The 23,984-nt window shown below is 32.0% G+C and overlaps 1 protein-coding gene across 4 annotated transcripts in view; it reads right to left on the bottom strand.

Annotated features, from left to right (window-relative positions):
• KIFAP3 (kinesin associated protein 3) overlaps positions 1–23,984 on the bottom strand; it is a 217,352-nt gene that overhangs the window by 123,354 nt on the left and 70,014 nt on the right. For all 4 annotated transcript variants that reach the window (XM_051998975.1, XM_051998973.1, XM_051998971.1 and 1 more), the window contains exon 10: positions 4,290–4,452. In XM_051998975.1, coding sequence (XP_051854935.1) covers positions 4,290–4,452 — 163 coding nt within the window. The remainder of the gene's footprint in view (positions 1–4,289; positions 4,453–23,984) is intronic.

The raw sequence follows: 23,984 nt of genomic DNA, 5'->3' as shown, positions 1-23,984 counted from the left end.
TACTTAGTGGCTTTCTATTCCCTCTATCACTGATATCAAACTCAAATAGAAATGGATCCTTAGCATATTGACTTGGAAAACTACAAATTAACATTATTTGTGTTTTTGTATTTTTATTTATTTTGTTAAAACATTTTCTAATTATGTTTTAATTTGGGTCAGAATTACTGAAAATTTAATTTTGTGGAAGCCTGAGGGATTCGAATTTGACACCTGTGCCCTACACCATTCTGTTTCTCATACAAAAATGCAAAATAAACATAAGATAATTTTGGAAGTAAAGAATTTACAACTGGATGGAATCGGGAAAAACCTCCAGCTGGAGCAGGCATTTGAGTTGAAGCTCAGAAAAGTGAATTGGATATATGAATCTGAGAACTTTGTAAACAGGAGATAAGTGAATTCATGAGAGCTAATGAGTTCAGGAAGAGAACATGGAGAGACATGAGGATCTGGGACAGAGCCTATTGGGAGTTGAGATACTGCTGATTGTATAACAAAAGAAACTGAGAAAGAACTGTGAAAAACAGGTAGAAGAATCAAAAGAGAACATAATTATAAATATCCAGAGAAGAAAATTCAATTAAAGCACAGGATAAGGAAAAGAGAGTTCAAGAAGGATGAAAAATAATTTTAAAAATCAGCTTTATCAGGTAATAGATGGCTGATCACTTTGGAGTTGAGGCAATAAAGGTAGACTTTTTTTTTAGAAATATAGCTGAAAAAGGAAGGAAAAAAATAGTTGGTCAGTTTGAAGGTATAGTAATGCCAAATGAGGTTTTGTTTCTTGTTTTGTAAAGGATTTCAGAACAAGGAGAGAGGTGAATAGACCTGGTAATAGAAGGAAATATGCCAAGAGATAAAGAGGGAAATTGAAGAGAAAGAAGAAGGCAGACTGTGCCCGGTAATCAGCTGGAAAAGATAGGAGTGGACAAATGAAGAGTGTGAAATGTGAGATATACAGAATAGAATAGAAGAAGGTTCCAGTAAAAAGCCTTTATTAGTTCAGCATGGGATGAGGTAAAGTCCTTTTAGAGGTAAAAAAAAAAAAAAAAAAAAAAAAAGGCTATGGTATAAGTAACCTGAGGAGAAGAAAAAAGATATGGAATAGAATATAATAGAAAATCAGGGAGTAGCAAAGGGATTGCTTTACTGCAGTCAAATTGAGATTAGTTAATACAGATTTGTAGCAGATCTAGTTAGCAAGGGTGAAAATTTGCTTTGAGTATGGCCCTAGAATTGAACTCAGATTTTCCTGACTCCAGAGTTTTTCCTTATAGAAGGAATACCCACAGTTAGGAACAAGATATAGATGATGAACCAGCTGAGAAGATATAAGAGGAAAAGTTAGAAAGTTAAGAATAGAAGCAGAGGAGAACAGTGCAGGTATGGAAAGCTAGAAAATTAGAGGGTGCTGGAATGGGAAGATGGAGGAGATAAGAGAGAATGAGATCAGGGTCATCTCTGCCTTCTATACTAGAGTTATAAAAAAAGGAAAGAGTGCTAAGAAATACATTTTTTAAGATCATCAGTTTCAATTTGGCATGGGGAACTGATCCAGTGATCAGTCAAGGGACACATTATTACACAAAATCAATCATATTAATCTTGATCATTTCATTATAAATAAAACCAGAAGAAGGAAGTTGCAATCAAGTTGAAAAATGGCTCACAGGTATGTCTTGGTGAAGCAAAGAAATAAATTGGTAGAATTGGTTTTATTATATGCCCTAAAGCCACAAGAAACAATTTCAAAGGACATTTGGTCATCTCCTACTACAGTGCTCAAGATCACAAATAATTGTAGCTTATGTACCAACAATGGTTGAGGAAGATGAAGGTCCAGCTAAATTTTATGATAAATGCTCTAACAGAACTATTTTGCTTTCAATGAATTACTGAAAATTAGCCAAAATAACAATAGAAACATTAAGACCATCCAGTTCTGGTTTACCAGTGTCAGGATAAAATAAGAAGAGCTTTTTTATGTGCTCAGCAGAGTTATTTATCAAGTCTTGGGAATGTAAACAAAATTATGAAATTTCACTGTTAAAAGGCCAACTTGGAAGAAAGGAGAAAGCTGTTCTCTTCTCAGAATACTTTCCTGCTCCATATGCCACACCATAATAATAGAATTGCTTTTCAAAATGAGACAAAGCATCAGCCAAAAAGAAGCTAAAAGTTGGCCATATATTTTGCATCCTATTTTTGTTTCATGTCTTTCCTGAAAGTAGTGTGAATTTTTGGGCTAAAAATCTTTTTATTAGACACCAACACAATGGAGAAGCCAAGATAATTAGGATGTAGCTTCTTATTTTTTCAGAAGGAATAGGATAGGATTGGGAGGAATGGGAGCTCTTGCAAAAGTTAAATATGGTGTAGCATTTGTTGGATAACTTATATTGTACTAGGGAAGGGATTAAACAAAGTCCTTGAATTGAATACTTAATTTAAGACATTAGTCTGTACAAAGACTAAAAACTTATTATCTCTTTTCAAAATATCAGTTTTAAACCACTAAAATACTTTCTTTTCAAGATATTGCCAAGGTAGGGCTTTAAAATATTGTGATGAAAGTCATCAAGGACTGAGATACCTGATGTACAAATTAGAAGGCACCCTAAGATTCAATTCCTCAAAAGAAATTTCTTAATGGTACCAAAGACCACTAAGGGGGGGGAGAGGTTCTCCCAGCTCATTTAAGTGTCCTTCTGGGAACACTATCTTTTAGAGATGATGATTCAAAGGAAGAATATTAGAACTGAAAAAATGATGACGAATGAAAGTTGTTGCCAGAACTTTTCCTTTCATTCTTCTAATCTTACTTGATTCATATTTGATATACTTAAAGTGAATGAAGAGGATAGAATACTTTTGACTTTCATTTTGGCTTGGGGGATCAATTATATCCATAAGAACGTTAAAGTAAAATCCATCGATGTTTGAGAATATAAACAATTTGAAAAATCCATTCACTACTAAAATGCAGTTGTCTATTTTGAGTCTTTATTTTGATTATCAACATGGGAAGAAACTCAACTTAATCAAAAGAAAAGAGATAATGGAAAACTATTATACCAAGTTCTACTACACTTAACTCATGATGGGAATTAATAATTTCAACAAGTAAAAAAAGAGAAGGCTTACCAGTGATATAAATACTCCTTTGAAAAGTAACTTCCCTATAATAAAATTAGCTGTAGCCATGTTTTATTTGCTGGTACAGATAAGTTTAGGAAAACTGGCATTAATATCAAGCATTAAAGAAAATTTTAAATCAGTGAAGAACTAGATTCAAAAAAATTTAACAAACATTTAAGTGTTTAATATTTATAAAGTGTTGTGCTAAAATACTGTGCTGAGATGTTAAAGAATTAGACAAAAAACACAACAATCTCTTCTCTCAAGGAGTTTATCTTCTACTAGATACTAGATAAAATACAAGTTTAATATAATCCAATATATAATAATCCAATAAAAATTTTAAGGTATAATAAAATTCAACTGCCCAGAATATAATTCAAAAAAGCCCAATTCTTGCTAACTTGTAAAAACAAAAATAATTATATTCTTTTTGGTTATCTTCTGAAATTAAGAATCTCTAAAGTGTTCCTTACTATTAATTATATTAATACAAGGGGCATTAACTCAAAATCAACTTAAATACAATGTCTTAAGTCACCACCACCATTTTCTTTGGGATCTGTTTTACAATGAGGATTCATTAAGTATAGTAAGCTAGAGTAAATTTTATTTATTATAAAATGTATTCTTTTTGTGGAATATTTTCTAATTTATAGAAACTTTTTGGCTTCAAGTGCTTAGGACCTGTACTTGCATTCCATATTTATCTGAGTTGTAGAAGTCAGCAACAGTCTACAATAGCATTTTAAAACAGAACAACAAAGAATCACTCATAAACAAATGCAGTGAATGTTATAACACAGAATTCATGTCTTGTCTGTCATCTTACAGACAATTTTACAAATGAGAAAGCATATATATACAATTTTACTCCCCAGGTAGTTCTTTCATTCCTTCACTTTAAATTAAAAACTGGGGAAATGCAAACATAGGATTAAAAATTGTGTTTCCTCAGGGAATTCTGAAAGAGAGAAGTTTTTCTTTATTTTTCTGATATTTATGTTAATCAGTTCCCAATCAAAGGATATGTATAGAATTGCTTTTTTTTTCCCCAGCAAATGTTTCAACACAAAGATAATTCTCTTTTTTCCGTTAAAGACACTCAAAACATGAATAACACTGTTATTAATTTTAAAAGAACATACCCAAAAGTGCAGTGAGTTTGGGAAGTAGTCCAACTTGTACCATCTTATTTCTCAGTCCTGTATCAAAGGATAGATTTAATAAAAGTCTTAAGGTGATATTTAGGAGATCTTCATGTTCACAAGGTACCATTTTCACTAATTTTTCAACGATGTCCATTTCTACCTGTAAAAAATAGGTAAGAAAAATTAGGATCTATTTTAAATTTAAATTTTTTCAAATGTTAAATTTATATATTTATTTTTGGGTGAAGCAATTGGGATTAAGTGAATTGCCTAGGGTCACACAGCTAGTAAGTGTTAAGTGTCTGAGGGTGGATTTGAATTCAGGTCCTCCTAAACCACAAAAATCCTAAATTAGGACCAGTGCTCTATCCACTGTATTGCCTAGCTATTCCCTAGGATTCAATTTTAAGCCATAGACAAAACCAATTTTCTTTGTCATAGATAACCTGGATATAGATTATAAATTTATGTAAGTACATGTAAATATTTAATGTATTGTATATATGTACTTCAGATTAAAAAATTTTCCCTAAAACAAAAGCCCCTTATTATTCAACACTGACATTTTCCTAAGAAAGCAATAGAGCTGAGAATCATGTAGGCACACAGAAACTCAGAGTTGGAGAAGGAACTTCTACAAAATACTTTGGTCATCTAGCATCTGCTTAATGAAATCAAATAAAGGAGAAGCCATTATTTCTAGAGGCAGCCAATTTCATTTTGGTATAGTTGTAAGATTATTCTTTTTTTTAAAAAAGTTCTTACATAAAGATTAAATTTATCTCTTTACAATTTCCACCTAGTGTCCTTAGTTCTGACATATGTGATCAAGCAAATCAAATCTAATCCTCTAATTACAAGATAATCATTCATACACTTGAAGACAGTTGATATTTATGAACATTCTCCCTTCTCACAAAGTCTTCTCCACTAAACATCCCTAACTTCTTCAGCATGGATACTACACATTCTTCTTCATTTACATAAGATTATATTAGATTTTTTGGTTGACATATGATGCTGTTGGCTCACACTATACTTCCAGATCACTTCAGGATCCTTTTTTTTAACTGCTAGATATAAGTTATTGGTACCCAAACACCGTAATATCCAAAGAATCACCATTACAGCTTACCCAAGGAACATTGGAACTACATGTAAGGTGAGTTCAAATGTACTACAGTACGTCACCATAATAATAATTTGTGTGCAAAAAGTGGTTAAAGAAATCTCCAAGGACATTTATGACTAGAAAATGAGTTAGATTAATTGTGTAGCAAGAGAGATGGTTAATAGATGGACAGTTACGGTTAAACTAACTGTTAATATACTGATCTTTTGAAATTATCCAGTACTTTGGGTAATTTCCTTATGTTTGATTAATGGAAGAACATGGACAAGAATCACAGAGAATGAAAAGGTTATATATCTGTATAGAGAGAATAGCAATATCAATGAAACCATGGACCCATTAAAGTATCAAAACATTTTACTTATATATTTTTCCCTACATTTTTCTCTCATCCTTTTATGTCCTTTTTAATAAATGGGCAATGTGTCAAAGCTTAATAAGCATAACTGCAGATGTTTAAATGAACTTTCTGAAAGAGGAATAATTATTTTAATTTCTTGAAATCCTCTTATTAAGCAATAAGAGATTTCAAGCAAAGTGAAAATCAAACCCTTTGTTGGTTTGGGGACAAGTTTGGGCATATAACAAAGAGAGTTTCATTTTGATTGTTTTGTTGTTGCTATTTCCACTTGTGTTGTTTTCTTGGATTCTGCTGACTTCATTTTACCTAAGTTTACATAAATCTTCCCAAGTTCCTATTTATACATTCTTTTCATAAGTTCTTACAGTACAGCAATACTCTATTGCATTTATGTATAATTCTTTGTTTAGACATTCCTCAATCGATAATGAGTAACTACTTTGTTTCCAATTTTTGCTACTATGACAAATGCTATTACATGGACTGTAGTTTTCTTCTTAACACTGATCTTGGATCATATGTCTAGAAGTAAATTCTCTGGATCAAGGCATGGGCATTTATTGCCTTAGCACAATTTCAGGTTACTCTGGAGTATAGTTGGAAAAGTGCATAGTTCCATTGACAATGCATTAGTTAGTGTTCCTGGTCTTTCTACAACCAACTCAGCTTTGACTATTTCCCCCATTTGGTCTCTTTGCCCATTTGCCAGGTCTTAAGTGAAAGCTCAAAACTGATTGGCTTTGCATTTCTCCTCTATTGGTGATCTGAAGGACTCTTTCACCTAATTAATCATTTATCATTCTTCTTCCTTTGGCAACTTAAACATTGAGGAATGAGTTTTGGTTTCATATTTGCATTAGTTCTTGATATATCTTAGATATCATACCATTATCAGACATAACTGATAGGAAGACTCCCTCCTTAATGAGTTATTTCTCTTTATATGCTAATTCCATTAATTTTTTTGTGTAAAATCTTCTTAAATTTAGGGAATGGAAATTATTTATTATGTCTTCTGTGATTATATCTCTTATTTGGTTAAGAATTTTTCCTCTAGGAATCAATAGAAAAATTTCAAACTATAATTCATTACTATATTACAAAATGATAATCATAAAAAATTTAAAACTGATTAAGAAATAGAGACATGGACCAGTGGAATATATTAGGCACACAATCCACAGTGGTAAAAGATCATTCTAATTTAGTGTCTGATAAACCCAAAGATCCAAGGTTTTATGATAAGAACTAGCAATTTGACAGAAATTACGGGGAAAATAAGAAAACAGTCACACAATACAATAAGATAAGCTCAAAATTGATTAAGTGATTTATACATAAAGGATTATAAGTAGATAAGAACTTGTGCAGAGTGAAGTGAAGCATAGAAAAATGTACCTGTCAGAGATAGGGGGAAGGGAAGACAAAACCAGAAAGAGGTATAGAGAATAGTGGAAAATAAAGTGAATAATTTTGATTACATGAAATTGAAAGACTTTTGAACAAAGCTAATACAGCCAAAATTAAAAGGAAAACAGCAATCTGAAAGCAATTTTATATTAAGTTTCTCTAATAAAGGCTTCTTTTCTTAATTATATAGGAAACTGAGCCAAATGTATAAACATAACAGCCATTCTCCAACAGATAAATTATCAAAGGATTTGAAAAGACAGTTTTCAGAAGGAGAAATTAAATCTATCAACAATCACAAAAAATGTTCTAAATCACTAATGATTAAAAGAAATATAATTAAAGCAACTCAAGATGCCATCTCACAATTATCAGATTGGTTAACATGAAAGAAAAGAAAAAGACTAGGGAAAAATTGGGACACTAATGTATTCTTGGTAGAGTTGTAAACTAGTCAGCCTATTCTAGAGAATTTGGTAATATGTCCCAAAGAGTTATAAAACTGTGTGTACCCTTTAACCCAGAAATACCACCAATAGGTTGGTATCCCAAAGAATTTAAGCAAAAGGGAATAGGATCTGTATCACAAATATATTTCTAGCAGCTCTTTTGCATTCTTTTGGATCTTTTGAGAGTATGTCCTACCAATTGGGGAATGGCTGAACAAGTTGCACTATAAGAAATGATGGGCAGAACAATTTCAGAAAAGCCTGGGAAGACTTATATGAACTCATGCAGAGTAAAGTGAGCAGAACTAAGAGAGTGTTTTATATTGTAAGTGCAATATTCTAAGGATGATCAACTATGAAATATATACTTATTCTGATCAAGACAATGACCCAAGAGACAATTCCAAAAGATTCATGATGAAAAATGCTATTGATTTCCAGAGAGAACTAACGAATGCTAAATGCAGACTGAAGCACATATATTTTTTTACTTTCTTTTTTTCTTGGGAGTTTGTACCTGTGTTTTCTTTTGCAACATGTCTAATATAGAAATAAGTTTTGCACAATTTCACATATATAACTGATATCATATTTTTGTTTTTTCAAGGAATTGGGAGGAAGGAGAAAGAAAATTTGGAATTCAAAATTTTGAAAAATGCATCATTAAAATGGTTATATGTAATTGAGAGATAATGAAATAAAATATATGAAAAAAAGAATTCTATTTCTAATGTCCAGATTGAGGAATAGTTGACAGATTAGGGTAGATGAATATTATGAAATACTACTGTACCATAAAAAATGATAAAGGAATAGGTTCAGAGAAACCTGGGAAGGCGTTTATGAACTTGTATAGAGTGAAGTTGACAGAACCAAAAGAACAATATATTCAATAATAATAGCAACATTTTAAACACAAATAACTTAGAAAGTTTTAAGATCTCTGATCAATAAAATGGCCAATCATAATTCCAGAAGGCTGAAGATGATCTATGTTACTCATCTCCTGACAGAGAAGTAATAGATTCAAGATACAGAATGAAATATGCAATGTGCAATTTTTTTCTAGAAATGAACTATGTGAAAATTTGTTTTGTTTGACTATGTTTATTTTTTAAAATAAATTTTTACTGATAGAACCCATGCCAGGGTAATTTTTTATAGCATTATCCCTTGCATTCACTTCTGTTCCAATTTTCCCCCTCCCTCCCTCCACCCCCTCTCCCCCACATGGCAAGCAGTCCTTTACATGTTGAATAGGTTACAGTATATTCTAGATACAATATATGTGTGCAAAACCGAAGTTTTCTTGTTGCACAGGGAGAATTGGATTCAGAAGGTATAAATAACCTGGGAAGAAAAACAAAAATGCAAGCAGTTTATATTCATTTCCCAGTGTTCTTTCTTTGGGTGTAGCTGCTTCTGTCCATCCTTGATCAATTGAAGTTAAGTTAGGTCTTTTTGTCGAAGAAATCCACTTCCATCAGAATACATCCTCATAAAGTAATGTTGTTGAGGTATATAATGATCTCCTGGTTCTGCTCATTTCACTCAGCATCAGTTCATGTAAGTCTCGCCAGTCCTCTCTGTAGTCATCCTGCTGGTCATTTCTTACAGAACAATAATATTCCATAACGTTCATATACCACAATTTACGCAACCATTCTCCAATTGGTGGGCATCCATTCATTTTCCAGCTTCTAGCCACTACAAACAGGGCTGCCACAAACATTTTGGCACATACAGGTCCCTTTCCCTTCTTTAGTATCTCTTTGGGGTATAAGCCCAGTAGAAACACTGCTGGATCAAAGGGTATGCACAGTTTGATAACTTTTTGAGCATAGTTCCAAATTGCTCTCCAGAATGGCTGGATGTGTTCACAATTCCACCAACAATGTATCAGTGTCCCTGTTTTCCCACATCCCCTCCAATATTCCACATTATCTTTCCCTGTCATTCTAGCCAATCTGACAGGTGTATAGTGGTATATCAGACTTTTGACTATGGATATTTATTACATAGAGTTTCTTTTTCTTTTTCTTTTGAATTAGAAAACAGAATAATTAAAAGAAAATTCTTTCCCTACACATTGCTGTGAAAGGTATCTTATTTTCTATTCTTTAAAGTATTAGTTTTAATAGTGAGGTCTTAAATAGATTTTGAGCTAATTATATTTGCTATCATTGTCTTTTACCTCTTTAATATTCCCAATGCTTAGTATGTATTTGTCACATAGTAAGCATTTAGTACAAGTTTACTACTATTTACTATGATTACAATTGACTGAGATGTTAGTATAATCTTAATTTCTTACAAACTGATTTCCTGTTTTCTTGATAGTTCTTGTCAAATAGGGGATTCTTTTCCCAAATAATTTATGTTTTATAACCTTACAAGGTTATAAAACACTGACTTATTAAGGTAATTTTTTTCTGATTCTTCTTTACATAGTATCTTCCACTGACCTACTTTTCTATTTTTAACCAGGATCAAATATTGCTAATAATTACTGATTTGTAACATAATCTGAAGTCTGGAAGTGCTGTAAGTAACATGCTTTGTAAGAAGGGTTATTCAAGTCCCTCCTTTCTCCTTCCTCATCTCTACCTCCTGGACCTCTGGGCTTCTCTCCCCAGGTCTGAACTAGTCCCATCTTCTGCCATGCTTTCTCAGACCCCTCAACACTGTGCCTTCCCTCTGAGAATCATATTTATCTTGTACATAATTTGTTTGAACAAAGTTGTTCGCCTGTTGTCTCCTCTATTAGACTACGAGTTTCTTGAAAATAGGGTAAGTCCAAAAAACTCACAAGTTGGAGTGCATGCTACATGGCAACATAATGTTCCATCATATCCTGAAGTGCTCACCACGTGCCCAGCTTTAGGCTAGCACTGGAAACACAAAGAAAGGCCAAAAAAGGGCATGTTTTATATGGGAACAAAACAAGAAACAACTGGATGCCTTTCCCACTCTAAGACATGGCTTCTTTTCTCCATTTGAAGTAAACTCCCATCGCATGCATCAGAGTGGATGTGGCAGGCCTGACGTTCAGGATACCCAAGTTCAAATCTGGCCTCAGACACTTCTAGCTGAGTGACCTTAAATAAGTTACTTCATCCTGTTTTGCTTCGGTTTCTCCAACTGTAAATGACACACCACTCCTGTATCATAGCCAAAAAATCTCCAAATGGGACCAAATAAAATTGGACACAACTACAGTGACTACAACCACCACCACCCAGAATATTACAGAGGGTCATATGGGTCATATGGGTATCCCCAAACTTTCTATTATCTCTGTTCCTCACTATGAGTGCAAATATACAATAATGATATGTGTGTGAAATTTTAAAAATCACACAGATTTCTTGAATTTTCTGCTATTTGCCTTAGAGAGATGATTTGCCAGTCACATAAACTTCAAGACAAATCCAAAACAAGTAGGCATTAATACTAGAATAATTAAACCGTCACAGTCAAAAAATATAAACATTTAAGACTTAAGTCCAAGATCACTTCCTGATTATTCAACTTTTTTATTAAACTGGATTATCTATAAAGGTAGGAGAAATATAATAATTACTCCATCCATTACCTTTTTTTATTTTTCATATATTTATATATGTATATGTTATATCCCTGGAAGAAAGTAAGGCCTTTGAAAGGAGACTCTTTCACTTCTGTGTCTGTACTTTCAGTGCTCAATGCACAGAGATACATGAAAACTTTTTTTTTTTATTGATAATGCATATGAAGCAAATCTAAAATGATTCCCCAAACATCTTCAATCTAATAATTTCAAGACCTATATCAATAAAACTAGCTACAAAAATAAGTATTAATGAACAGAAATGACCAATTAATCAACAGGAACAGAAAGGAAGGTGAGGGGCCTGAGTAATTTGCTCTTTACGACTTAAGAATTTGCTATATTATAAGGTACGGATCAAAAATTTCCATTTCCCTCAGCCAACAACAAGAGAAATAAGAGTGATATGATGTCTAGAATTTCACTGGTGCCCCAAACAAGCAATTGTACCAATTAAGCAATTGTATTGCTTAACCAATTAATTAACCAATTGCTTAACCAAGCAATTGTATTCAATTAAACATATTGTATTAAGCTACATTAGTAAATTTATATATTCTGAGTTATGGAGATAATATGCCATAGTGGATAGAAAGCCCAATTGTGACTCAAGAAGACTTACATTCAAGTCTTCCCTCTGAAACATACTGGAGCAAATCACTTAATTTCTCAGCATTTCCAGGCAATTCTCTAACACTATAAATTATAGGGAAGTTGCTGATCTGCATTGTTTAAGTGAGTTTAGTTTTCTCACTGGAGTTTCTTATACCAATGGGAAAAAAAAATCTAGGTTCATATTGTGTTGTTTCATATTTTATTTGAAATGGAAAAAAGTGAAAATTATCTTATGTTAAAATTATCTAAAGTTTGAATAACAATGTTACTGTAGTCTAAGGTTTGAATAGCAATATCATCATCTGAGGTCAATTGTTGCTCTTCCAGCCAAAAGAGATATCATGTACAAGCCTTCAGAGAACATTTTTTTTCTTCTTAAAAAAAAAAAAACCCAGCCCGGATATTCACTGATGTCTTCCTTAAATCTCCTGAGATGATTTACTCTCTTGTTGACTTTCCTGTTCCTATTTTACTCAAAGATAAAAAATTCATTTGGAACCCCGAGGCTAGTGATGTTGAATGCAAATAGAGATGGGGGCCACTGATATAAGGATCCCTGAGGGCTACATAGGTACCAACTTAAGTTTTAAAATGTATATTTTATTGTGTTTTTATTTGTCAAATATTGCTCAATTATATTTTTTCTTTTTTAAAAAATATTTTCCCCAGTTACATATAAAATAATTTTTGGGGGACTATACATGTACATTCATTTTTTACATATTTCCATATGAATCATATTGGGAGGAAAAAAATCAGAACAAAAAGGAAAAACTACAAGAAAAAAAAGGAAGAAAAATTTTTTAAAAGATGAAAATAGTTATGTGTTGATCTAATTCAATCTCTATAGTTTTCTCTCTGGGTGTGGATGGTATTTTCCTCCCAAACTTTAAGACTACCTTGGATACTGAACTGCTGAGAAGAACCAAGTCTATGATAGTTAATCATCACATAATCTTGCTGTTGCTATGTACAATGTTTTTCTGGTTCTGCTTGCTTCACTCAATATCAGTTTATGTAAATCTTTCCAGGCCTTTCTAAAATCAGCCTGTTTCTCATTTTTTATAGAATAATTCCACTACTTTCATATATCATAACTTAATTCAGCCATTCCCCACTAGATGGGCATCTACTCATTTTCCAATTCTTTGCCATCACAAATAGAGCTCCTGCAAACATTTTTGCACATGAAGGTTCTTTTTCCTCTTTTATGATTTCTCTGAGACTCAATAGCGATACTGCTGGATTAAAGGGTATGTACAGTTTTATAACCTTTTGCATGTAGTTCCAAGTTGCTCTCCAAAATGGTTGGATCAGTTCACAACTTTATCAACAATATATTAGTGTCCCAGTTTTCCCACATCCCCTCCAATATTTGTCACTATCTTTTCCCTGTCATTTTAACCAATATGATAGATGAATTGTTTTAATTTTCATTTCTCTAATCAATAGTGATTTATAGCATTTTTATACAAGTATAGATGGCTTTAATTTTTTCACATGAGAATTGTCTGTTCATATTCTATGATCACCTATCAAATGGGGATTAATTTGTATTCTTATAAATTTGACTCAGTTCTCTGTATATTTTAGAAATGAAACCTTTATCAGAAACAATCACTGTAAAATTTTTCTCCCTGTTTTCTGCTTCCCTTCTCATCTTGGCTGCATTGGTTTTGTTTGTGCAGAAACTTTTTAATTTAATGTAATCTAAAATATCCATTTTGCATTTTGTAAAGTTCTCTAGTTCTTCTTTGGCTATGAATTCCTCCCTTCTCCAAAGATCTGATCAAAGATATGATAGGTAATCTATCCCTTGTTCTCTTAATATGAGTTGTGAGATATAGGTTTAAGCTGAGTTTCTGACATGTTATTTTCCAGTATTCCCAGCAAATTTCATCAAGTAATGAGTTCTCATTCCAGAAGCTGGAGTCTTTGGGTTTTTTAAACAGGAGATTACTACAGTTATTGATTATTGTGTCATATGTATATAACCTATTCCATTGACCTACCACTCTATCTCTTAGTACTAGATGGTTTTGATGACTACTGCTTTATAATACAGGTTTTTTTGGTCTAGTACTACTAGGCTATCATCCTTTGAATTTTTAAAAATCAATTCCCTTCTTATTTTTGTCCTTTTCTTTTTCCAAATGAATTTTAAAATTACTTTTCTAGCAACTTATGTGTGTGTGTGTGTGTATTTGCAGTTGGATATAGCAGTGAATAAGTTGACTAATTTAGGTAGAATTGTCATTTTTCTTATATTAGCTCAGTCTCCCTATAAGCAATTTATATTTTCCCAATTGTTTAGATGTGACTTTATTTGTGTGAAAAAATGTTTTGTAATTGTGTTCATATAGTTCTTGGGTTTGTCTAGGGTGGTAGACATAGATATTTTATTTTGTCTACATTAATTTTAAATGGAATTTCTCTATCTCTTGCTGTAGGACTTTATTGGTAACATATGTAAATAGTGATGATTTGTATGGGTTTACTTTGTATCTGCAACTATGCTAAAGTTATTGTTTCAAGTAGGGTTTTTTTTTTTTTTTTGATTCTCTAAGTACACCATTATATCATCTGCAAAGTGATAGTTTTATCTTCTCAATGCCTACTCTAATTCCTTCTGTTTCTTTTTCTTTTCTTATGAATAGATCTAACATTTCTACCATAATCTAGTGAATGACAGTGGTGATAAAAGTGATGATCACCTCTGACTTACTGGAAATGATTCTAGTTTATCCTCATTACATATAATGCTGCTTGATGGTTTTAGATAGATGCTGCTTATCACTTTAAGAAAAACTCCATTTATTCCTATGATCTCTTGTGTTAATAGGAATGGATGTTGTATTTTGTCAAAACCTTTTTCTGCATCTATTGAGATTATTGTATGGTTTCTATTAGCATTGATATGGTCAATTATGTCAATAGTTTTTCTTATATTGAACCAGCCCTGCATTTCTGGTATAAATTTCACTTGGTCACAGTGTTTTATCCTGCTGATAAGTTATTGTAATCTCTTTGTTAATATTTTATTTAAAATTTTCACATCAATTTTCATTAGGGAGGTTGGTCTATGATTTTTTATCTGTTTTGGCTCGTCTTGATTTAGGTGTCAGCACCATATTTATGTCATAGAAGTAGTTTGACAGGACTCCTTTGCCTATTTTTTAAAAATATAATAATTTACATAATATTGGAATTATTATTATTATTTTTGCTGAGGCAATTTGGGTTAAATGACTTTCCCAGGGTTACACAGCTAGGAAGTATTACGTGTCTGAGGCTAAATTTGAATTCAGGTCCTACTGAGTTCAGGGTCAGTGCTCTATCCATTGTACCATTTAGCTGTCCAAAATTAATTGTTCTTCAAATGCTTAATAGAGTTCACTTTTAAATCCATCTGCCCCTGGAGATTTTTTCTGAGGGAGAAATGGCTTGTTCAACTTCTTTTTCTAAAACAGGTTTATTTAAATATTTTATTTCCTCTTCTCTTAATGTGGGCAATTTATGTTTTTGTAAATATTCATCCATTTCAATTAGTTTGTCAGATTTGTTGACATACAGTTAGGCAAAATAGCTCCTAATTATTGCTTTAATTTCTTCTTCTTTTGTGCTAAGTTCATCATTTTCATTTTTGATGTTAGCAATTTATTTTTTTCTTTCCTTTTTCAGATCAAATTAACCAAAAGCTTCTCTATTTTGTTAGTTTTTTAAAAAAAAAAAATAAAACCAACTCTTAGTTTTATTAATTAGTTCAATAATTGTTTTAATCTCAATTTTATTAATCTCTTCTTTGATTTTCAGAATTTCTAATGTGGTATTTAATTGGCTTTTTACAAATTTGTTCTTTTATCTAGCTTTTTTAGTTGAATGCTCAATTCATTTATTTCCTTTTTCTCTTTTTATTCATGTAAGTATTCAAAACCACAAAATTTCCCCTAAGAACTGCTCTGGCTGCATCCCATAAGTTTTGGTATATTGTCTATTTATTATTATTCTCTTTTATGAAATTATCATTTCTATGATTTGTTGTTTGATTGACTCATCTTTCAGGCTTAGAATATTTAATTTTCAATTGGTTTTTAGTCTACCTTTCCCTGGCCCTTTATTGAATTCATTCTTTATTGCATCATGATCTGAAAAGGATGTATATACTACTTCTGCCTTTCTGCATTTGATTGTGAGGTTTTCATGCCCTAATGTATGGTCAATTTTGGGGTAGGTACCATGTCATGTACCATTGGGAAAAAGGTATCACCCTTCAGTTTTCTCCATATGTCTAGCATATTTAAGTTTTCCAAGATTTTATTAAGCTCCCTAATTTCTTTCTTGTTTATTTTGTGGTTCGATTTATCTAATTCTGAGAGGGGGAGATTGAAGTCCTTCAATAATGTAGTTTTGCTGTCTTATTTTTTTCTATAACTGGCTTAACTTCTTAAGAATTTAGATGCTACACTACTTGGTGCATATATGCTTTGTATTCATACCATTTTATTTTAACAAGATGTAGCTTCCTCTGGGTAAATTGTGGTATATGAATGTTATGGAATATTATTGTTCTGTAAGAAATGACCAGCAGGATGAATACAGAGAGGACTGGTGAGACTTACATGAACTGATGCTAAAGTGAAATGAGCAGAACCAGATCATTATACACTTTGACAACGATATTGTATAGGACATATTTTGATGGAAGTGGATTTCTTTGACAAAGAGACCTAACTGAGTTTCAATTGATAAATGATGGACAAAAGCAGCTACACCCAAAGAAAGAACACTGGGAAACGAATGTGAACTATCTGCATTTTTGTTTTTCTTCCCGGGTTATTTTTACCTTCTGAATCCAATTCTCCCTATGCAACAAGAGAACTGTTCGGTTCTGCAAACATATATTGTATCTAGGATATACTGCAACATATCCAACATATAAAGGACTGCTTGCCATCTAGGGGAGGGGGTGGAGGGAGGGAGGGGAAAAAAATTGGAACAGAAACGAGTGCAAGGGATAATGTTGTAAAAAAAATTACCCTGGCATGGATTCTGTCAATATAAAGTAATTATTAAATAACAATTTTAAAAAATGTAGCTTCCTTCTTTATCTCTTTTAATTAGATCTATTTTTGCTTTTGCAGATCAGAATTGCTACTCCAGACTTTTTTGCTTCAACTGAAGTGTAATATATTCTGTTCCAGTCTTTTACTTTTACTCTGTGTATATCTCTCAATTTCAAATGTGTTTCTTATTAACAACATATTGTAGAATTCTGGTTTTTAATCTATCCCAATTACATTTTAATCTGGTTTGGGTAGCACTCAGTGGTGCTAGTCCTATAGGCCATGAATGAGATAACTCTGCTTTAGGCTACCATTACACATATGAAAAGACTATAAATACCTTACATTTTCCATAAAACTGTTTGATACAAAGAAGAAGGGAAAGTATTAGTTAAATATTATAGTAAAAGAAGAAACTATATTTACTTTAATGATGTAATCTAACAGACTGACAGATTGGCTACTCACAATTTCTGCAGTTACTACAAGCCACATCTGATACTAATTATTTTAAGTTACTTTTTTTTGAAATATTTGCAATGCATACCAGTGGTTGTATAGAAGATTTAGAAACAAATAACCTGGCAGGTTTGTTTATTAATTGTTCTTTCACTACACTGAATGGAATGTGAAACGTGTGCCAGGGAATCAATCATAACTTTAAATGATAGATTCTTATTTATTTAATACATCTCTTTAATTCATGTTTGTCCAGGGTATAAAGGCATGATGCCAACCAGTAAATGAAATAACTGTCCCAATACGAAGGTCCAATATCTTGTTTCTATGAAATGGAATAGAAATTAGGAATGCAGACTAGTGTCCATATTGAATTTTACATGAAATATATCATACCATGATATCATGAAACATCTAACCTACCAATAAGCTTATGTCAGCCTTCAAATGATTTTTCCCCATATCATTTGAAAGTCAACATTTTATTGGTTTTTATTTTCCATTGATATAGAAAATCATCCAGAAATAAAAATTATATTCTAGATAAAAATTTTCAAAATACATAAAGATTCTTTAAATCAATAATTTAAGAGACAAGGCATTATGGTGATCCTGGGGGACAAGTCCCTTAATTTGTTTATCTCATTTTCCTCAACTGTGAAACAATGATAATAGTACCTCCCTCAGAGGGTTATTGTTAAGCTCAAATGAGATAATTTTATTTAAAAAAAAACACTTGGCATAGTGACTGGCATATAGTAAACACTATATAAATGCAAATTTATTCTATCTCATTCTAATCCTGGTTCTGCCTTTTACTTTAGTCAAGTCACTGACCACAATGGGCTTTGATTTTTCTCACCTGCAAAACTAAAAGCAGGGCAAGAATATGTTTATGGCCTTAATTTCTAGCTATAAAAACTATGCTTATGGAACACTTTTGAGTAAATTCCATTCTTTATTGTTTATAAATAGGGTTTATAAAAAGCTACTAAGTTATCTTATTTTTTTTTTCTAAAAATTTTTTAAGGAAAAAAGCATTTTTATGAATCAAGTACAATGAAATGAAAGAACCTCAGGGTCAAGGATCAAGAACTGGAAAGGAACCTTAGAAACCATATAGTCCAACTATCTCATTTTATACTTGAAGAAAATGAAGAAAACAAGTTTACTACTTGTCCATAGTCACACAGGATAGGAAGGGGTATAGATGGAATTTGAATCCATGTTTTCTGACTCCAGAGTCAGCACTAAATCAATTCTTTAATGTTCTAAATATCTATGATCTATCTACCTACCTATCTATTACATATTAGCTGCACGTTAATGATGATGCAATCTAAAATCACTCTGTCCAACTTATTTTGTCGAATTTTCCCAATTACATTTTAATATGGCTTGGGAAGTATTCAGGAGTGCTGGACCTGCAGATCATGAGTTAAGATACCTTTGCTTTTGGCTACCCCATCACCACATATGAAAAAAAAAACAACTTTATAAATACCTTATATTTTCCAAAATATATTTGATACAAAGAGGAATAGAAAGTATTATAAATATTAAAGGCAGCAAACAAGGTAGATGATTTAACTAGGCACACACAATCAGTTCAAGGGGTAACTAACTGCTTATATCATTTCTTTGTCTTAGAAAGAATAAAGAACAAGTTGTGTTTTTAATTAGCTTCCATAATCTGATTCCCAGTGTATTCTTCATGTACACATTAAGTACTCAGTAACTATTTTATGATGGTAAAGATGACAGTTGAGACCTGAGTGCTATGGTTAAGTACCAAATTTCATGAATATAAACAAATATTTACTGAGTATTCATAGAATACATGGCAAAGCCCAATACTCCTTGAAATTTAAAAAAAGTTTAGCCATAGTCCAAGGACTAAAAAAATCCTCAGTCTATCATTCAATAAAGTGAATTAAGAACTGATGTCTGAATATCTGTGTAACCAAATATATAGAAACAGGACTAGTGACTTGGGTTACACTTCAAAGAAGAACCACTAGAAATTTTTACATTACTGATCTCTAATACGTGGTCACAAAAATATGTCTTAAAACAACTGATACTGAACCATTCAAAAACTCTTATTTTGGATGGAAAAAAAGGCAAATGTGTACCTTCTTGTCAAAAAAAGGCACACTAACAAGTCTTTGTTAAATGTCCTTTATGTCATAGGAACTTAATAAAAGATTGGTGATGGAGTCTGAAGGATAAGGTCACCAATCAAAATCTATACTAATGTAAATAGCTGTTAGTTTAAGAAGTCCCTTTTATGTGACAGACAGGAGAGGAATTAATTATTAGTTTAAAGATTAGAAAAGTTTATAAGATACTATATTTTATTTTTTTAAAGGTCAGTTTTTGGAATTCAGAAGCAAAAATGGAAAACTCAGTACTATTCTAAGGTTTACTAAAACCACAACAAAGTAACCTTAAAAACAAAAAGGAAATCTAAATTGTAATTGAGGAAGCACCAGATATCAAGGGACATACTATTTTGCATGTTATATTCACTTAAAAATACTTACAAAGAAATGTCTAAGCGGTGTTAATAACTGCAATGCAAAAATAAATAAATAAATAAAAAAGAAAGAAAAAGAAAAAAAAAAAAGCAATCCAGAATTCTGCTGCCAACAAATCTAAAAGCTTATGCTTCCAATTAACTATTAAAATTACTTGGGTCAAGATTAGACATATATGTTTGGCATTATTACAAATAAATATTCACCAAAACTCAGCAATGTTATAAGAATTTTATAGCTATTTCTGGTCAAATATCTACCTGAATGGAGGCAGGATGGCCAACTTCCTGATACTTACATCAGCAAAAATCAGATATTAGTAACTGAGAGTCAATCAAGAAAACTATACAAAGTCAGGCCATAGCAGGCCAAAGGTAATAGGAAGGGAGACTATCAGCCAAGTCACCACCAGCACAAGCAAATATACCAATATAGTCTACAGGGCTCTCAGTCTGGAGGCAGCAAGAGTGAAAGGCTTCTTAACAAAGTCATAGGACAGAGACACAGCAAGATCATTGGAACTCTTGGGAAACAGCAACCAGTACATGTGTTACAGTGATTAACATGAGTTATTCTTTTATAGGCAAAGAAACTTTAAAATATTCCCCAGGAAAAGATTAGAGAGGAGTAGGAAGTTTGAAATGCAAACAGAAGAGTCAGAAAAAAGCTTGGAAAGTAAATGTATTTGACTAATTAGAAGGGTCTATATGATGCTCTAGTCTCTAAAAGATGCATTGTAAAGCATAATTCTAAAAAATGGATGGGTCAAAGGACAAATCATAGAAACAATTGAAATTTTATCAAAGAAAATGACAATAAGGAGATGATATGCTCTTTAGCTGTTTCAGTCATGAAACATTTCATCAGACCATTTGGGATTTTCTTGAAAAAGATGCTGGAGGAATCTGCCATCTCCTTCCCCAGAACATTTCACAGATGAGGAAACTGACACCAATAAGGTTAAGTGATTTGCCCAGGGTCTCATAGCTAGTTCACGAAGACGAGTCTTCCTAACTCCAGAACCAGTCCTCTGTCCACTCTACCATCTTGCTGCCCCAAAGAAAGTATATACTAAAATATATTTATGTTGTTCTTCAGTTGTATCTCACTCTTCAGGACCCCATGGACCACAGCACAATATACCCTGTGATCCTTCCACTAACTCTCAAAGTCTGTCCAAGTTCAAGTTTGTTGTTTCCATGACACTCTCTAATCACCTCTTCCTCCATTGTCCCCTTTTCCTTTGGCCATTAATCTTTCCCAACATCAAGGTCTTTTCCAGTAAGTACTGTTTTCTTGTTGTGTGGCTAAAGTATTTAAGTTTCAGTATTTGACTTTCTAGTGAGTAGTCTGAATCAATTTTTTAAAATATTGATTGGCTTGATTTCCTTATTATCCAATTTTCTCCTCTATCATAAGGCAGCATGGAATCTGCAGAACTCAGCTTTCCTTACAGTCCAATTCTAACAGACAAACTACTAGAGAAACTATAGCTTTGACTATGTGGATCTTTGTTGGTAAGATGATGTCTCTGTTTTTTAGTATCCTCTTCAGATTTACCATAGCTTCTTTCCAAGCAGCAAGCATCTTTCATTTTCGTGGCTGCAAGCTGTCATCTGTAGTGATCTTTGAACCCAAGAATATAAAATCTGATACTGCTTCCATTTTTCTTTCTATTTGCCAGGAAGTAATGGGACTAGTTGCCAAGATCTTAGTTTTTTACGTTAAACTTTAAGCCAGTTTTTAATTTATCTAGTCTACTATTTCCCATGATGTGTTCTGCATATAAGTTAAATAAAAAATTAATTAAAAACATAACTTTGTCATATTCTTTTTCTAATTTTAGTCAATTAGTTTGTTCTATGTTTATTTCTGATTGCTGCTTCTTGTCCCACACTAAATTCTTCAAGAGACAAGTAAGATGATCTAGTGCTCTCTTCTCTTTCAAAACCTGCCACGTTGGTTGTGATCTACACAATTAAAAGCTTTGGATAGTCAATGATGCAGAAGTAGACTTTTCTGCAACACCTTTGTTTTCTCCACACACTTCAGGGAATGTTGGCAATTTGGTCTTTAGTTCCTCTGCCTCTTCAAAAACGAGCCTGCTCTTCTGGTAATTCTCAGTTCACATGTTACTGAAGCTTAGTTTTCAGAATATTAAGCATAACACTTTGTTAGCTTATGAATTGTGTACAACTGTTTGATAATCTGAACATTTCTTGGCATTGCCCTTCCTTAGGATTGGAATGTAAACTGATCTTTTCTAATCCCAAAGCCAGTGTTAAGTTTTCCAAATTCACTGGTATAATGAATCTAAGGGCTTTAACAACATCATTAAAACACGTGGAATGCAGCTAAAGCAGTTCTTAGGGAAATAGTATATCTCAAAACATATTGATCAATAAAAACAGAAATAAATCAATGAACTGAACATATAGCTAAAGACTTGAACAAAAAATCAATAATAAATTCTCAACTAAGCAACAAAGTAGAAGTTCTGAAAATTAGAGATTATAAAATTGAAAGTAATAAGAATTAGTAAATGAAACTGACTTTAAAAATAAGAAAACCAAACCGATTTTATCAAAAATATAAAAGGAGAACTCAAAACAATGGCAGAGAAAATAAAGAAAATTTTTATAATTTATTTTTCTTCTTATAAGCTAATAAAGTTGATCACTTGGAGCAAATGAAAATCTACAAATATAGCGAACCTCCAAATTAATATAACAGACTGCTCAAATAACTGATTCATGAAAATTTTTTAAAAAATCTATAACTAATTAAATAATTGATAAGAGAAAAGAAATCCATAAACTTCCAAAGGAGAAAAAAAAGAAATGTTTCATAACCAGAAAGATTACAAATAAATTCTACCTAGTATTCAAAAAACAATTCTAAAATAAGACAAATTGTTTGCAGTAATAAGAAAAGGAACCCTTTCAGTCTTTTTCTATGACATAAATATCAAAGAAATTTGTCTTGGTACCTAAAAAAAGCAAAGAGAAAACAGAGAAAGGAAACTACAAATTAATATCCCTAAAGAATATTGACATTAAAAACTTTAAAGAAAATATTAGGCAAGTAGACTACAATGCATATTAGAAATATTGTACACAATGACCAGATTGAAGTTTGCACCTGGAAAGAAACATAAATCGAACTAATTCAAATTTATAGAAGAAATCCATTTCCCAATAGATGAATATCAATGTTTTCAACAGATATAATCTAATCCATCAACAAATGTCTGAAAAAATACTTTAAAATTGCTAATAATTAGGGAAAAGCAAATTAACATTATTTTGAGGTTTTAACTCACATCTAACAAAATGAAAATATAAGAGAAAAATGACAAATACTGGAACACTTGTGAAAAAAGAGGCCCACTGATGCATTATTGATGGAGTTATGACTTGTTCTAAAACAAATCCATAACTATGCTCCCAAAGTTGTAACTTTTGCAAACTTTTGCAAAACAGTGAGTATATGCACACTGATCCTCTATATCCCTTTTAGGCTTATACCTTAAAAGGGTTTTAATTCCTGAGATTAAAGAAAGAAGAAATGGATTTACATATACAAAATTATTTATTACAAATTTTTTCCTAGTAGCTGAAAACTGAAAAGGGGCAGGAATTATCTCACTGAAGAATGCCTAATAAATATAATGGAATATTACAACAGAAGAAATAAAGAAATGAACAGTTTCAGAAGAAACTAGAAAGATGTCCTGACATAGAACAAAATAAGTAGAATAGTGTCTAGCACATAGGAGGCAAAATATTGTAAAGAGAAACAACTTTGTTTTGCTTAAGTATGCTTTTTTTTTTTTTTTTTAAACTATAAAAGGTTTTTCCCCCCTTCTCAAGGATTTGGTTTTATTTTTAATTGTGGAGGAAGATTAGAGGAGAAAAAAGCTTAATAATACCAATGAAACTTTTCTAAATGAATGGAAGAGATCAGAAGGGAGAACAGAAGAAAGCACAAACAAGTAAATAATTCTCAAAATAATGTGTGGAATTTATTGTAACTAAAAAAACAAGCAGTGTAAAAGTTTTGGATATATACCTC

The sequence above is a fragment of the Antechinus flavipes genome, chromosome 4 (assembly GCF_016432865.1).
Source record: "Antechinus flavipes isolate AdamAnt ecotype Samford, QLD, Australia chromosome 4, AdamAnt_v2, whole genome shotgun sequence".
NCBI lineage: Eukaryota > Metazoa > Chordata > Mammalia > Dasyuromorphia > Dasyuridae > Antechinus > Antechinus flavipes.
Note: the sequence above shows the minus strand (reverse complement) of the source record. Positions and strands in the feature narration are given on the sequence as shown.